Here is a 16,953-nt window from a genome sequence, read left to right as displayed (position 1 = left end):
AGAGCTGCGACAGCTCTTATAATCTTATAAGAGCTGTCACAGCTCTCTTTCTTCTGCTCCCGCGGACTCTCCTTCTTCTGCTCCTGCCGACTCTTCTGCTGCTTCTCCTGCCCACTCTTCTCTTTGCTGCTTCCTCCAACTCTTCTCTGCTTTTTCTTCCTTCTTCTTCTTCTGACAGCTCTCCTTCCACACCCCTCACCAGCCTCGCATACCAACCTTTATGGGGGTGGTTGAGCCCCGCCCCTACACAGGTAGCCAATTGAATCCTAATTCACCCAGTGGATATACCCACGCCACACCGATTGTACGTCTTCACCCGGCCTGCCCCGCCCCTACTTCCAGGGTCCACAAAGCTAGTTACTCTGGGAGGGGCAGGCCCTTACACTAGTCAAGAGTCTTTTTGCCCTTTGGACAAGGTAAGCTCTGAGCACTTTAATTTTTCTTCTTTTCATTCTCAGTTGTTCTTTTGTCCCATCTGGTAACTTGGCTTTAGTCAATTTCTGCCTCCTGGGTTAGAACCAGCTATCTCCTTTCTGGCCTTTGCAGATATGTAGCCTTCTCCTACTCCATCAGTGAAGTAAAAGGGACCAAAGACACATGCCTCTGACCCAGAATCTCTTTTCTGCACTACCTCTCTCACTCCCACTTGCCAAACTATGTGTTCTTGGGGCTCATGTACTTCTGGCACTGTGGCATGTCCAGACTGATGGCAGGAGAAAAGAGAATGACAAGACAGAAGTGGAAGCCTAGAGAATGGTCATGAGAATTAAAAGCTAAAACCCAGTGGAACGGGATGAAATCACTGTTTTCTTCATTCCCTTCCCTTTTTGTTTAGCTGGGGGTTGGGAGGAGCCAGAAAGTTATTTAATGTAGTCCAAGAGAGATTCCCAAAGTGCCAGGTCAGTTCTGGACTGACTTAAGAACCAAAGCCTTAAGAATCAAAGTAAGGCAGAACGTTGTTTTGGAGGATGGAGTAGGGATGACGAGAGCATCAGATGAGTATCTAGGCTAACCTTGGGGGAATCTCTTATGTGATGCAAAGTTGATCAGAAAAATGGTATAGACCCTTAGTATTGTATTGTCCCATGACTTCCTTGTCACAGGACTAAGGTGTCAGACAGGGAAGTCCTGGGAACCTGATGCTGGACTCAGCACCTAGAGAGTGTGAGCTTAAATATTCCAGAGTTGAAGAAACTTGAATATATATTGTCTTATAGGAATTGACTTTCATACTAAGAGATGGAACATACTAAAAGATAATACCCTGTTTTTTAAGAATTAAAAAACCATCAATATTTGCAGAAGTCCAAATCTTTAGAGACAGAAAGAAGATTAAGAATGAAAGGTAGAGAGTAGAGAATGGAGAATAATAACAGGTCATGGTTAAAGGGTTTCTTTTGGGGGATATTAAAATAGTTTTGAAATTGGCGATGCCTGGGTGGCTTAGTCAATTGGGTGTCTGCCTTCAGCTCAGTTATGATCCCAGGGTCCTGGGATCAAGTCTTGCATCAGCCTCCCAGGGAGCCTGCTTCTCGCTCTGCCTGACACTCCCCCTGCTTGTGCTCTGTCAAATAAATAAATAAAACCTTAAAAACAATGTTCCAAAATTAGATTGTGGTTATAGTTATACAACTCTCTTAATATACTAAAGAATATTGAATTATATTTTTTAAATGGGTGAATTATATCTCACTAAAACTGTTAAATACATTTTTTAAATTGAAAAAACGAAATTTGAGAATTGTAGATGATTGGCTCATTCTGATTCCTTAGAAAAATCAAGAATAAATTATTAGACATAAGGGATACATTTAGACAAGAATATAGTTACCTGACCCCAAATTGCCAAGGAAATATTGAAAAAGAAAAAACTGGAGGCATCTCATTGCTTGATTTCAAGCTATATTACAAAAATGTGATCACCAAGACAGCACGGTATTGGCACAAAACCAGACACGTAGGTCAATGGAATAGAATAGAGAGCCCAGATACAGACCCTCAACTCTATGGTCAACTAATCTTCGACAAAGCAGGAAAAAATATCCAATGGAAAAAAGACAGTCTCTTCAATAAATGGTGCTGGGAAAATTGGACAGCTATATATGGAAGAATGAAACTCAGCCATTTGCTTACACCGTACACAAAGATAAACTCTCTATGGGTGAAAGCCCTCAATGTGAGACAGGAATCCATCAAAGTCCTAGAGGAGAACATAGGCAGTAACCTTTTTAACATCGGCTACAGCAACTTCTTTCAAGACACGTCTCCAGAGGCAAGGGAAACAGAAGTGAAAATGAACTTCTGGGACTTCAGGTAAAAAGCTTCTGCACAGCAAAGGAAGCGGTCAACAAAACAGAGACAACCCACGGAATGGGAGAAGATATTTGCAAGTGACACGACAGACAAAGGGCTGATATCCAAGATCTGTGAAGAACTTCTCAAACTCAATGCCCAAAAAACAAATAACCAAGTCAAAAAATGTGCAGAAGATATGAACATACACTTCTCCAAAGAAGACATATAAGTGGCTAACAACACATGAAATAATGTTCATCATCATTAGCCATCAGGGAAATCAAAACCACATTGAGATACCACCTTACACCAGTTAGAATGGCAAAAATTGACAAGGCAAGAAACAACAAATGTTGGGAAAGTTGTGGAGAAAGGGGAACCCTCTTACACTGTGGGAATGTAAGTTGGTGCAGCCACTTTGGAACAGTGCGGAGGTTCCTCAAAAATTAAAAATAGAACCACCCTATGCAGTACTGGGTATTTACCCCAAAGATACAAATGTAGTGAAAAGAAGGTCACATCCATCCCAATGTTCATACCAGCAATTTCCACAATACCCAAACCATGGAAAGAACCAAGATGTCCTTCAACAGACAGATGGATAAAGAAGATGTGGTCATATACACAATGGAATATTACTCAGCCATCAGAAAGGATGAATACCCAACTTTTGCATCAACGTAGATGGGACTGGAAGATATGCTAAATGAAATGTCAAACAGAGAAAGTCAATTATCATATAGTTTCACTTACTTGTGGAACAGGAGAAATAGCGTAGAGGACATTAGGAGAAGGAAGGGAAAAATGAAGGGGGGGAATCAGAGAGGGAGAGGAACCAAGAGAGACTGTGGACTCCAGAAAACAAATTGAGGGTTTTAGAGGGGGGAATGGGTGAGCCTGGTGATGAGTATTAAGGAGGGCAAGGATTGCATGGAGCACTTGGGTGTTACACACAATGAATTATGGAACACTACATCAAATGCTAATGATATACTATATGGTGACTAATATAACGTAATAAAAAATGGGGAAAAAAAGAGTGTAGTGATACTTGAGAATCTGTAAGCATTACTAAGAACAAGTCATGTCAGACTAACCTTGACTTCTCTTGTGTTAGGTTTACTTTGTTAATAAATGAAGGAAATGACATGACAAGTTGATGTAAACTATCATGATTTTAACAAAGCTGTTTGATGAAATGTCCTGTGGTATATGAGTATATGAGATGTTGAATTGGAAATTGGTTAACAGTGTTACTAGGGTTCACATATATTGAAAAAATATCCCTCACATACACATTCATATATCCCTCATGTACACATGCCATGTGTATCTAGTGTGAACTCTGTTACGAAGTTTGATTATATATTCTCTTATATTATAAAGAACCAACTCCCAACAGGCTCAAACACAACTGTGTTTTGTTGTTATTGGGAATTTTAAAGAAATCCTGGACATCATACCATTTTACTCATAAATACTTGAGCCTTCATCTCTTACAGATAAGGGCTTCTTTTTATTCCCAAAGTATCATCTCACTTAATAGATATTAAGTGAGATATTAAATTAAATGTGAAATATTAAATTTATATTAAATTAATTAAATTAAATTAAGTGAGATATTAAATTTATATTAATAAATATTAAATGGTATTTCTTAATACCCTGTCCATATTCACATTTCCCAAGTTATTTAAAAAATGTGTTTTTATAGCAAGTTTTTCTTTGAATCAGGATTGATGAAGGTCCATTCATTACAGATTTTGTTGTGGCTCTTAAATGTGTTTTAACCTCTAACAGTTCTTCCTCTATTTTGTGTTTTCTTATGTCTTCTAGCATCTGGATCTTTGTCTTATAGAATTTCCTAAATTCTAGATTTGGCTAATTTTATTTTTGTGTTGTTGTATAGCTTGTTTCTTCTTACATTTTCTGTAAATGCATAATCTATTTTGAGACCACAAGTCTGGATGTTAGATATGCTTATTGGTATTAGATATCATTGCTTTGGGGCACCTGGGTAGCTCAATCATTAAGCATCTGCCTTGGGCTCCGGTCATGATCCCAGGGTGCTGGGATTGAGCCCCGCATCAAGCCCTGCATCAGGCTTCCTGCTCACTGGGAAACCTGCTTCTTTCCCACTAGCCCCTGCTTGTGTTCCCTCTCTCACTGTGTCTCTCTCTGTCAAATAAATAAATAAAATCTTTAAAAAAACCCTTCAGATATCATTGCTCTTAGGCATTTTTAGTAAAATACATATTTTTCAAGTTAGAGGATACATAAGGAAAATTATGAGTTCATACTGATATCTCTTTTCAACTTAATATTATGGATTTATATTGAACTTTGACTTTATACTTGTATCTCTTTGTCTCTTAGGCTCAGCATTTGTTTTTATTACATTAATTTACTTATTTCTTTATTGTATAACATACTCATTACTACTTAGCAATATTATTATCAACATTAACCCTATTATTATTAACAATAAGACTACTGATGAAGTTTTTTTTGTAGTTCTTTCTGTTTTATGCATATATCATTAGTGATGTGTAGTCAAGATATTGTCTTTTCAGGTATTTGAAAGAATTTTATTCTCTGAGTATTATTCTAAGCACAGTGAGTCCGAGAACAACAAATATGATATGATTTCACTCACATGTGGAATTTAACAAACAAAACAGATGAGCAATGGGGGAAAAAAAGGGAAAGGGGGGAAAACCAAGAAACAGACTCTTCATTATAGAGAACAAACTGATGGTTACCAGAAGGGACATGGGTGGGGTGATGGGTTAAATAGGTAACAGGGATTAAGGAGTGCACTTGTTGTGATGAGCACAGGGTAATGTATGGAAGTGCAGAATTCCATATATTACATCTGAAACTAACATTATCTGTGTGTTAACTAACTGGAATTTAAATAAAACTTTTAAAAAAATTTACTCTCCTACTTCTTTCTTACACAAATAAGTCAGCTGATTTTAGAGGGAAGACAGAATTTGTTGGGGTTTTTTTTATGATTTGATTTATTTTCAGAGAGAGAGCACAAGCAGGGGGAGTGGCAGAGGGAGAGAGAGAAGCAGACTCCCCACTGAGCAAGGAGCCTGATGCAGGACTTGATCCCAGGACCCTGGGATTGTGACCTGAGCCAAAGGGAGATGCTTAACCAACTGAACCACCCAGCCATCCTAGGAAGAAAGCATTTGATTCAATAATATGATTAAAGGTGAAAATCCATAAGCAAACTTGAAGTAGAGGTATAGTTCCTTAAGGAGGCTACTGCTTGATGAGCCAAAGAAGTAGAAATTGTGATGCCGGGCACTTACTGAAATTGCTCTGCTTCTTCTAGGTAAGCACCTGTGGTAGCTTTAAAATATGTCCACAAATTTTTTAATACTACTCTTTTCAAAAGGTAGAGCCAGGTTCTCTTCCCCAAGATTATGGGCTGGAGTGTCAGTGACTTGCTTCTAACAACTAGGATATGTCAGAAGTGACAGTATATGACTTTTGATGCTAGGTTGAAAGTACTGTAGCTTCTTCCATGTTCTTTCACTTCTCTCTCTTTTGGTACATTACATGAGAGAAGCCAGATGTCATATTATCAGGACATTTAAGGAGTTCTATGGAGAGATCTACATGGCAATGAACTGAGGTCTCCATCACATACCTGTGTGACTGAGGCATCTTAGGAAACAGAACCTCCAGCCCAGTCAGGCTTTTACACAGTTGTATCTCCAGCCATCCTCTTGACTACATCCTCGTAAGAAACTGACCATACTTCCAACCTGCACCAGTATCTCTGTGCCTTGCCTGCTTTGGACCTCCAACCTCACCTCAGCCCAAAAATGGACCCCAACTGCTCCACCAGGGGCTCCTGAATCTGCTCTGTCTCCTGATGACACAAAGAGTGCAAATGCACCTTCTGCAAGAAGAGCTGCTGCTCCTGCTGCCCCCTCGGTGGTGCCAAGTGTGCCCAGGGCTGCATCTGCAAGGAGGCATCAGACAAGTGCAGCTGCTGTGCCTCATGTGGAGGAGAGCCTGTTCCAGATGTAAATAGACCAACATAAACATACTTGCAGACTTTTTTACTTTCTTATCCTACCTGTACTCAGTTGCTACATTCCTGTTTCTGTGAAATATTTGAATGATAGTAATCTCATCTAGGTGCTTCTGGCAAAAAAAAAAAAAAAAGAGAGAGAAAATAAAAAAGAAGATAGAGATAGAACCTGATATAAAACCACCTACCTGGGCTGCTCCCAAATTCCTGACCCACAGAAACTGTGAGATTATAAATATTTATTATTTATTTGAGCCACTATGTTTGGGGGTAAATTGTTAGGTAGCAACAGAGAGCTAATATAGAACCTAAATATAGGTTAAAATAGAGGGGAGGGGTGTCTGGGTGGCACAGTTGGTTGAGCATCAACTTTTGGTTTTGGCTCAGGTCATGATCTCAAGGTCATGGGATCAAGCCCTGTTTTCCGTGCAGAGTCTGCTTAAGCTTCTTTCTCCTTCTCCCTCAGCCCCTCCCAGTTGTGCTCTCTCATTCTCAAATAAATATTAAAGAAAAAAAATAGGTGGGGAAATACTAAAAAAAAAGTCATTTATTTACTGCCTTTTGGTGAGAAGAGAATGTTTCAAGTTAGAGGATTTGTAAATAGGCTTCAGAATTCATAAAATTAAGACTGCAGAGGGAAATGGGAAGTGTGGATATTTGGTGAAGCAGATTATCCATTGCCTAAATCAGAGACTGCTAAAATAATGTATCTATTCCCTTGGAATTACCAACTCAGATTTTCAGGAAAGTAGAGCTCTACCCCCTGCCTTTTCCCTTCCTCCAGTCCTCTTTCTGATGATCCTTGATCCTGAGTCACTCTCATGCTATATGGGTTATTACTTGACACAAAACCTCCAGAGATAAACAATATAGCCCTTTTGGCAACTCCCTTACAAAACTTGTTTTCGTTATTTTAAATTTTGTTTATTCATTTTTTAATTTAAATTCAATTAACATATAATTCATAGATAGTGTATTATTAGTTTCAGAGGTAGAGTTCAGTGATTCAGCAGATGTACATAACACCCAGTGTTCATTACATCACATGCCCTCCTCAAGGCTGGTCAGCAGTTACCCCGTCCCCCGACGCACCTCCCCACCAGCAAACCTGTTTGTTTCCTAGAGTTCTAAGAGTCTCTTATGGTTTGTCTCCCTCTACATTTTCATCTTATTTTACCTTCCCCCCCCCACTCTATGTTCATCTGTTTTGTTTCTTATATTTCGCATATGAGTAACATCATATGATAATTGTCTCTCTCTGATTGACTTATTTCATTTAGCATAATACCCTCTAGTTCCATGTGTGCATTATTGCAAATGGCAAGATTTCATTCTTTTTGATAGCTGAGTAATATTCCAGTGTGTGTGTGCGTGTGCACACGCATCTGTGTGTGTGTCTATCCTCTTCTTGATCCATTTATCTGTTGATGGAAATTTGGGCTCTTTCCCTAGTTTGGCTGTTGTGGACATTCCTGCTATAAACATTGGGGTGCAGATGCCCCTTTGGATCACTACATTTGTATCTTTGGGGTAAATACCTAGCAGTGCAATTGCTGGGTCATATAGCTCTATTTTCAACTTTTTGGGGGAACCTCCATATTGTTTTCTAGAGTGACTGTACAAGCTTGCATTCCCACCAACAGTGTAAGAGGGTTCCCCTTTCCCCCCATCCTCACCAACATCTGCCATTTCTTGACGGGTATGAGGTGGTATCTCATCATGGGTTGTTTGTTGTTGTTGTTGTTTTTTAAGATTTTATTTATTTGATGGAGAGAGTACAAGTAGGCAGAACAGCAGGCAGGGGGAGAGGGAGAAGCAGGTTCTCCACAGAGCAGGGAACCTGACATGGATCTCGATCCCAGGGCCTTGGGATCATGACCTGAGCTGAAGGCAGCTGCCCAACCAACTGAGCCACCCAGGCACCCCTCATTGTGGTTTAGATTTTTATTTACCTGATGCCAAGTGATGTTGAGCGTTTTTTCGTGTGTCTGTTGGCAATTTGTAAGTCTTCTTGGGAGTGATGTCTGCTCATGTCTTCTGCGCATTTGTTGATTGGATTATTTGTTCTTTGGGTATTGAATTTGATAAATGCTTTATAGGTCTTGGATACTAGCCCTTTATCTGATAAGACATTTGCAAATATCTTCTCCCATTCTCTGGGTTTTCTTTTGGTTTTGTCAACTGTTTCCTTTGCTGTGAAAAAGCTTCTTATCTTGATGAACTCCCAATAGTTCATTTTTTGCCTTTGTTTCCCTTGCCTTTGGAGACATGTCTAGTGAGAACTTGCTGTGGCAGACATCAAAGATGTTGCTGCCTGTGCTCTCCTCTTGGATTTTGATGGATTCCTGTCTCAAATTGAGGTCTTTCGTCCTTTTTGAGTTTATTTTTGTGTGTGGTGTAAGAAAATGGCCAGGTTTCATTCTGTGTGTGACTGTCCAATTTTCCCAGCACCATTTATTGAAGAGACCATCTTTTTTCCATTGGATATTCTTTCCTGCTTTATCGAAGATTAGTTGATCATAGAGTTGAGTCCATTTCTAGGTTCTCTATTCTGTTCCATGTATCTGTGTGTCCGTTTTTGTGCCAGTAGCATACTGTCTTGATGATTACAGCTTTGTAATACAGCTTGAAGTCCGGAATTGTGATGCCACCAGTTTTTGTTTTCTTTTCTTTTTTTAAAGATTTTATTTATTTATTTGACAGACAGAGATCACAAGTAGGCAGAGGGGCAAGCAGAGAGAGTGGGGGGAAGCAGGCTCCCTGCTGAGCAGAGAGCCAAATGTGGGACTTGATCCCAGGATCCTGAGCTGAAGGCAGAGGCTTAACCCACTGAGCCACCCAGGTGCCCCAGTTTTGCTTTTCTTTTTCAACATTTCTCTGGCTATTCAGGGTCTTTTCTGGTTCCATACAAATTTTAGGATTGTTTGTGCCCACTCTGTGAAAAATGTTATTGGTATTTTGATAAGGAGTGCATTGAATGTGTAGATTGCTCTAGGGCATTAACATTTGAACAATATTTGTTTTTCCAATCCATAATCATGGAACATTTTTCCATTTCTTTGTGGTCTTCCTCAATTTCTTTCATGAGTGTTCTATAGTTTTGAGAGTACAGATCCGTTGCCTCTTCCATTAGGTTTATTCCTAGTTATCTTATGGCTTTGGGTGCAATTGTAAATGGGATCAGATTAAGGATCAGTTCCTTAATTTCTCTTTTTCTGTCTCATTGTTAATGTATAGAAATGCAGCTGATTTTTTTGCATTGATTTTATATCCTGCCACGTTGCTGAATTCCTGTATGAGTTCTGGCAATTTGGGGGTAGAGTCTTTGGGGTTTTCCACATAACGTATCATGTCATCTGTGAAGAGTGAGAGTTTGACTTCTTTGCTAATTCAGATGCCTTTTATTTCTTTTTGTTGTCTGATTGCTGAGGCTGGGACTTCTAGTACTATGTTGAACCACAGTGGTGATAGTGGACATCCCTCCCATGGTCCTGACCTTAGGGGAAAAACTTTCATTTTTTCTCCATTGAGAATGGTATTCTCTGTGGGCTTTTCAAAGATGGCTTTTATGATACTGAGGTATGTTCCCTCTATCCCTACACTGTGAAAAGTTTTAATCAAAAAAGAATACTGTACTTTGTCAAATACTTTTTCTGTATCTATTGAGATGACCAAATGGTTCTTGTCCTTTCTTTTATTAATGTAGTGTATCGTATTGATTGATTTGCAGATGTTGAAACACCCTTGCAGCCCAGGAGTAAATCTCTCTTGGTTGTGTAATAAGCCTTTTAATGTACTGTTGGATCCTATTGGCTAGTATCTTGGTGAGAATTTTTGCATCCATGTTCATCAGGGATATTGGTCTGTATTTCTCCTTTTTGATGGGGTTTTTGGTTTTGGGATCAAGGTAATGCTGGCCTCATAGAATGAGTTTGTTTCCTTCCATTTCTGTTTTTTGAAACAGCTTCAGAAGAGTAGGTGTTAATTACTCTTTAAATGTTTGGTAGAATTCCCCTGGGAAGTCATCTGGCCCTGGACTCTTATTTTCTGATTACTGCCTGAATTTCCTTGATAGTTATGGGTCTGTTCAGGTTTTCTATTTCTTCCTAGTTCAGTGTTGATAGTTTATATGTCTCTAGGAATGTACCCATTTCTTCCAGATTGCTAATTTGTTGGCATATACTTGCTCATAATATGTGTTTTATAATTGTTTGTATTTCTTCAGTGTTGCTTGTGATCTCTCCTCTTTCATTCGTGATTTTATTTACTTGGGTCCTTTCATTTTTTTTGAGAAGTATGGCCGGAGGTTTATCAATTTTATTAATTTTTTTCAGAGAACCAGTCCCTAGTTTTGTTGATCTGTTCTACTGTTCTTTTGGTTTCTATTTCATTGATTTCTGCTCTAATCTTTATTAATTCTTTTCTCCTGATGCGTTTAGACTTTGTTTGCTGTTCTTTCTCCAGCTTCTTTAGGTATTAGCTTGTATATTTGAGACCTTTCTTGTTTCCTGAGAAAGGCTTGTATTGCTGTATACTTCCCTCTTAGGACCACCTTTGCTATATCCCAAAGTTGTGTTTCCATTAATTTTTTAAAATTCTTCTTTAATTTCTTGGTTGACCCATTCATTATTTAGTAGATGCTTTTTAACCTCCACGTATTTGATTTCCTTCCAAATTTCCTCTTGTCATTGAGTTCAAGTTTCAAAGCATTGTAGTCTGAAAATATGCAGGGAATAATACCAGTCTTTTGGTTCTGGCTGAGACTTGATTTGTGACCCAGTATGTGATCTCTTGTGGAGAATGTTCCATGTGCACTTGAGAAGAATGTGTATTCTGTTACTTTGGGATGGACTGTTCTGAATATATCTGTGAAGTCCATCTGGTCCAGTGTGTCATTCAAAGCCCTTGTTTCCTTGTTGATCTTCTGCTTATATGATGTGCCCATTGCTGTGAGTGGGGTATTAAAGTCCCCTACTATCACTATATTATTATCAATGTGTTTCTTTAATTTTGTTACTAATTCGTTTGTATAATTGGCTGCTCCCATGTTAGGGGCATATATATGTGCAATTATTAGCTCTTCTTGTTGGATAGACCTTTTAATTATTGTATAGTGTCTATCCTCATTTCCTATTACCTTCCTTGGTTTAGAATCTAATTTGTCTGTTATAAGGATTCCTATCCCAGCTTTCTTTTGATGTCTATTAGTGTGATAAATGGTTTTCTGCCCTCTCACTTTCCATCTGGAGCTGTCTTTGGGTCTAAATTGAGTCTTTTATAGATAGCATATCAATGGGTCTTGCTTTTTTATCCAATCTGATACCCTGTGTCTTTTGTTTGGGGCATTTAGCTCATTTACATTCAGAGTAACTATGGACAGATATGAATTTAGTGCCTTTGTGTTATATAAGTGAAGTCATTCTTTCTGTATATTGTCTCTGTTCTTTTCTGGTTTGTAACTTTTGGATTCTCTCTTCACTTAAAGGGTCCCCTTTAAAATTTCTTGTAGGGCTGGTTTAGTGATCACAAATTCTTTTCGTTTCTGTTTGTCCTGGAAGCTCTTTATCTTTCCTTCTATTCTGAATAATAACCTTACTGGATACAGTATTCTTGGCTGCATATTTTTCTCATTTAGCACCCTGAATATATCATGACAGTCCTTTCTGGCCTGCCAGGTCTCTGTGGATAGGTCTGCTGCTAGGCTTATGTTTCTACCATTGTAGGGTAAGGACCTCTTGTCTGGAGCTGCTTTCAGGGTTTTCTCTTTGTCTCTAAGACTTGTAAGTTTTACTATTAGATGATGGGGTGTTAACTTGTTTTTATTGATTTTTACAGGGGGGGGGCTTCTCTGTGCCTCCTGGATTTTGATGCCTGTTTCCTTCCCCAAATTAGAAAAGTTCTCTGCTATAATTTACTCCTATATACTTTCTGCCCCCCCCCCTTTCTCCTTCTGGGATCCTAATTATTCTAATATTGTTTTGCTTCATAGTATCTCTTCACTCTCGAATTCTCCCCTTGTGATCCAGTAGTTGTTTATCTCTCTTTTTCTTGGTTTCTTTATTCTCCATCATTTTGTTTTCTGTATCCCACATTCTCTCTTCTGCCTCATTTATCCTAGCAGTTAGAGCCTCCATTTTTTATTGCATCTTATTAATAGTATCATTAGTATCTTTATAATAATTATTCTGAATTCTGGCTCTTATATCTTACTTACATCCATATTAATTGGGTCCCTGTCAGTCAGTACTGCTTCTTGTTCTCTTTTTTGGGGTGAGTTTTTCCATCTTGGCATTCTGTCCAGAGAAGCATAGATGAACAAGAGAACAAAATACTAAAATAGTCACAATGACCCCAGAGAAATATACACTGAACAAATCAGAGGAGACCAGAAATGGAAAAGAAAAAAGAGAGAGGGAGTGAATATAATCAGACAAGTGAACAGAACAGAGCAATACACTAGATCCCAGGTATACTTTGGTCTGTTTGTTAGAAGAAACTAGATCTCAAAATTGTAAAGAAAGAAAAACATATACATACAAAAATAAAATTAAATACAATGAAAGGATAGAATTAACTATAAAAATTAATAAAGACTTAAAAAAAGAGTTGATAAAATAAGAAATAAGTTGAGATGGAAGAAAGGGGAAAAATTAAAATTGAAAGACTAAAGCATTGTGAGAAAAAAAACTCATGAATTCTGTATACTCTTTTCCCTTAGCACTGGAGTTTTACAGTTGTCATTGATGGGTAAACTTGGTCTTAGCTGGATGTTCTTATTGATCTTCTCCGGGAGGGGCCTGTTGTTCTGATCCCCGGGGCAGAAATGCACCAAGGGGCCAGGCTAAGTAACCTAGTCCAGATCGCTCTGTGTGACTTTTGTTCCCTAAAGGCTTTCTGCACTGCTTTAGAGGATGAGAATGAAAATGGCAGTCTCCCAATCTCCGGCCCTTGGAGCCAAAAGCTCACTGCCCTCACTCCTCAGTGCACCCATCCTCAAGGAAAAGCAGTCATTACTCCTGTCTCCCTGGTGTCCATCTACTCTCTGTGCTCACCCAACCGGTGACCAAGCATTTTTATCTAGGCATGTGACCCCGTTTCAAGTCTCCAGACCCTGTAGACTCCTGTGGCATGCACCCGTGCTTCCTCCTGGGGGAGAAAGGGAGTTCTTGCCTTGGTTCTTAGGCTTGCTGGGTCCCTGATCAGAGAGCAGTTGCCCGACCTTGCCGGTTTGCAGTTTATGGCAACCCCAAGCTGAAAGCCCACGCCTGGGCTCACTAATTGCAGCTGGGTTCCCCACTCTGATATTTGGGAACTCTGCTGCACTCAGGTATGCCCAGTCTGCTGGTGACCTCGGGGATCCTGAGACCATGCTGTCCCACCTAGGATTCTGCCCCACTGCACTGCCTGAGCACCTTTCAGGCAGGGACGTTCCCAACCAGAACAGACTTCTAAAAGTTTCCATTTTGTGCTCCACTGCTTATTACTTTTCAGTATCCAGCTGATGGAGGCCCCCTCCCCCTGCAGTTTATCTTCCAATATGTCACTCAGATTCACTTCTCCGAACCTCCTACCATGCAGAAAGTGGTCACTTTTCTATTTGTAGTATTATAGCAGTTCTTTTTTTAGATCTCCAGTCAAGTTCATAGTGTTCAGAATGGTTTGATAGCTAGCTAGCTGAATTCCAGGGACTAGACAAAACTAGCATCCCCTACTCTTTGCCATCTTCCTTCCTCTCTCCCAAAACTTCTTTTCCCAAAAGAAAGCTCTATACTCTTTATTTATTTATTTGCTGAATAAAGCATGAAGATCCAGCATAAATTCATTATCTTCTTATACCTCATCTGGCTTATATGTGAATTACAGATTTAATTATATCTACCATTACTTTCAATTTCCCAATCTAGCATTAAATTCTCATAATAAAATAGTTTGAAAAGCAGAATTGCTGAGTCTGGATAATGTTTAAGGGATCTGGCTTATATTGTCCCTTTGTGGTATTGTGGTTTTCTCTCCTAGTATGCTTTGTTATAAAAGGAAGAATGTATATATATTTACTTTGAAGGGAATATATAATTTATAGAAATTCAGATCCCTTTTCTCTTTCCAGATATTAACATAAAAATTTAGGCTCCTTTTAGTGTAGGGTTACTTAGAGCATACTCCCCACATCCTCCCTGATTACATGCATTCTTTTATTAAAGAATATTTATTGAATATTTACTCTGTGCCAGACACTGAGATAGGCACTAGGAATATAAAGATGATTAAGACATGTATTTGTAGTAGAAACTTGTAAGCAACTTAAACATCTGTCAGGAGGGTACTGGTTAAATAAAGTACAGCACATTCAATAGTAGACTATTACTTAGCTGCTAAAAATAATGAAGTTCATTTATACTGATATGGTACAATCTCAAAGCTTTGTTCAGGGACAAAATATAGGGGAATGTCTATAATATATGACCACCTGCATAACAAAAAAATATGTATACATCTGTGTACACACACACACACACACACACACACACACACACCTGTTGGACTAGGTTGTGGAAAAATTCAGGAGAAACTATAATAAGGGCTTAGGAAAAAATTGGATGCCTGGAGGACAAGGGTAGAGGAGGGAAACTTATTTCTCGTTGTATACTTTTCTGAGCCTTCTGTATTTGAACTATATTCATTAACTCCCTATTCAAAAATAACAAATTTTAGAAGAAAAAGGTAGTCCCACCCTCAGAAACCTTAGTGTATAGGACAGACAGATATGTAAGAAATAATATAATAATAAATACAATATATATTGTGCATTACAGTAAAATATGTACCTGAAAGAAGGGAGAAGTCATTTTTATCTAGAGTAGCAATGGATGGGAGATCAGGGAGTCCTTCGTTACTTGAGGAGTAGTAACAGATTAAGGGTTGACTGGTTTTTCCCTGATACTCTGAGGAGGAACAGCAGCAACGCAGTTATAAATAGAAGACATAAACATCTCCTGGAACCTGTTAAACTTATGTTTACTACTACAGAACCCAGTGCTAATTCTTGGTATATCTGCCAGCTCCAATTCACCAGCACTTGAACTATATATACATTTCTGACCTTTCCTTCCTCCTTCAATCTCTTCCTCCCTCCCTCTCTCTCCTGGTCTACCCCTTTCCCTCTTTTTTCCTCTCCCTCTCTCCCTCTTTCTCTCTTTTTTGTAGTAAGAGAAGGGTATGTATATCAACAAGTTATGATTCAGTAACAATTACATTAATTTTTTTTATTCGGCAAAGTTGTAAGTAAATCCACACTGAAAGAAATACCAGATATTGCCTAGAATTGTGTGCTAGCTCACATGTCCAGTAATATACCTATTGTCTGGGCATGCTCACATGAACAGTCTTCCCATAGGTGGCAGAGTTACTTCTTTTGAATGGAGCCAATCCGTTACTTAGAAGTGACAGTGGAAAATGTGCTGTGGATGAGGCCAAAGATTCATGTATGAAGCGTCTCCTTGATAAATATATTCCTAAACAGCAAAAACATCTCCTTACATCAGGTAAGATTAAACTGTTCTGTTATATCTGTTTATCATATTCATAGAGAGTTACAGAAATTGAATTTAGAATTATAGAAAGTAAGTTTCGTTTCCTTCTTAGTTTTGAGAAAATCCAACCAGTGGTGTCCTTGCTCCATTCCTTTAATGAAGCACACTGACTTGTTTGCAAGTACACATAATGGAAGAATTCTAAAAGAACAAAGAGAACAAAGAGAGATCATATCAAATGTACTCTTTCCCTAGTTGTGCATTGCAAACAGTTAAGAAAACTTCTATAAAGTTTTTTTTTTTTTTTCCCCTGACAGTTTTTTGGCTGAATAACCTGATATGATGTAAATTGTATTTGGCTGTATCTTTTTTGATGAGTATGGCCAGGATTGTTTATATCTATTTCTATTCCCAAACAGTCTTTTCTTATGGCTGTATTTTTACCCTGTCATCCATTACAGTGGTAAAAATTAAACTACAAAAGAACTTGATTTATGGTTGTCAATAAGAAGAATTTACATGCATGGCACTTTCTTTATATTCTCCTTAATCTGTTAGATTTTTTGGTAAGATCACAACATTCTTCTGTTCAGAACCCTGCAGCGGCTCTCCATTTAATCTAGAAGAAATGTCAGTATCCTTACAGTGGCCTACAGGCCCCTGTTTTAGCTGGCCACCCTAATTAATTTCTTCTCCTACCATTCTCTATCTCTGTCACTAGACTTCAGTAACACTGGCCTCCTTGCTGTTCCTCAGGTGGGCCTCCCCCACCTCCTTCAAGTCTTAGTTCAAATGTGATCTTCTCAGGGAGGCTTAGACCATCCTATTTAATACTGCAACCTGCTTCCTTCCTACCCTCACTGTATTAGTTATCTATCACTATGCAATAATTACCCGAAGTTTATCATCTTAAAACAACAAACATTTATTATCTCTCAGAGTCTCTGAGGATTAGAAGTCTGGAAACCTTTAAAGTGAGTAACCATTCTGGATTAGGGTCTCTTATGGGTTGCAGGCAAGTTCTTAGTGAGGGATGGTCATCCTGAGGCTCAGTTAGGACAGGAAAATCCACTT

The 16,953-nt window shown here is 38.7% G+C and overlaps 1 protein-coding gene and 1 pseudogene across 1 annotated transcript in view; both read left to right on the top strand.

Moving 5' to 3' along the window:
- LOC111148420 (ankyrin repeat domain 31) overlaps window positions 1-16,953 on the top strand; it is a 151,073-nt gene that overhangs the window by 61,146 nt on the left and 72,974 nt on the right. Inside the window, 1 exon segment of the mRNA XM_022504946.1 lies at window positions 15,744-15,891. Within this exon segment, the coding sequence (XP_022360654.1) occupies window positions 15,744-15,891 (148 nt within the window).
- Window positions 6,138-6,359, top strand: LOC111148409 (annotated as a pseudogene).

The sequence above is a fragment of the Enhydra lutris genome, unplaced genomic scaffold, assembly GCF_002288905.1.
Source record: "Enhydra lutris kenyoni isolate GAN:26980312 unplaced genomic scaffold, ASM228890v2 scaffoldscaffold19, whole genome shotgun sequence".
Taxonomy (NCBI): domain Eukaryota; kingdom Metazoa; phylum Chordata; class Mammalia; order Carnivora; family Mustelidae; genus Enhydra; species Enhydra lutris.
The sequence above is the reverse complement of the archived record's forward strand: the minus strand, read 5'-3'. Positions and strand labels throughout refer to the sequence as shown.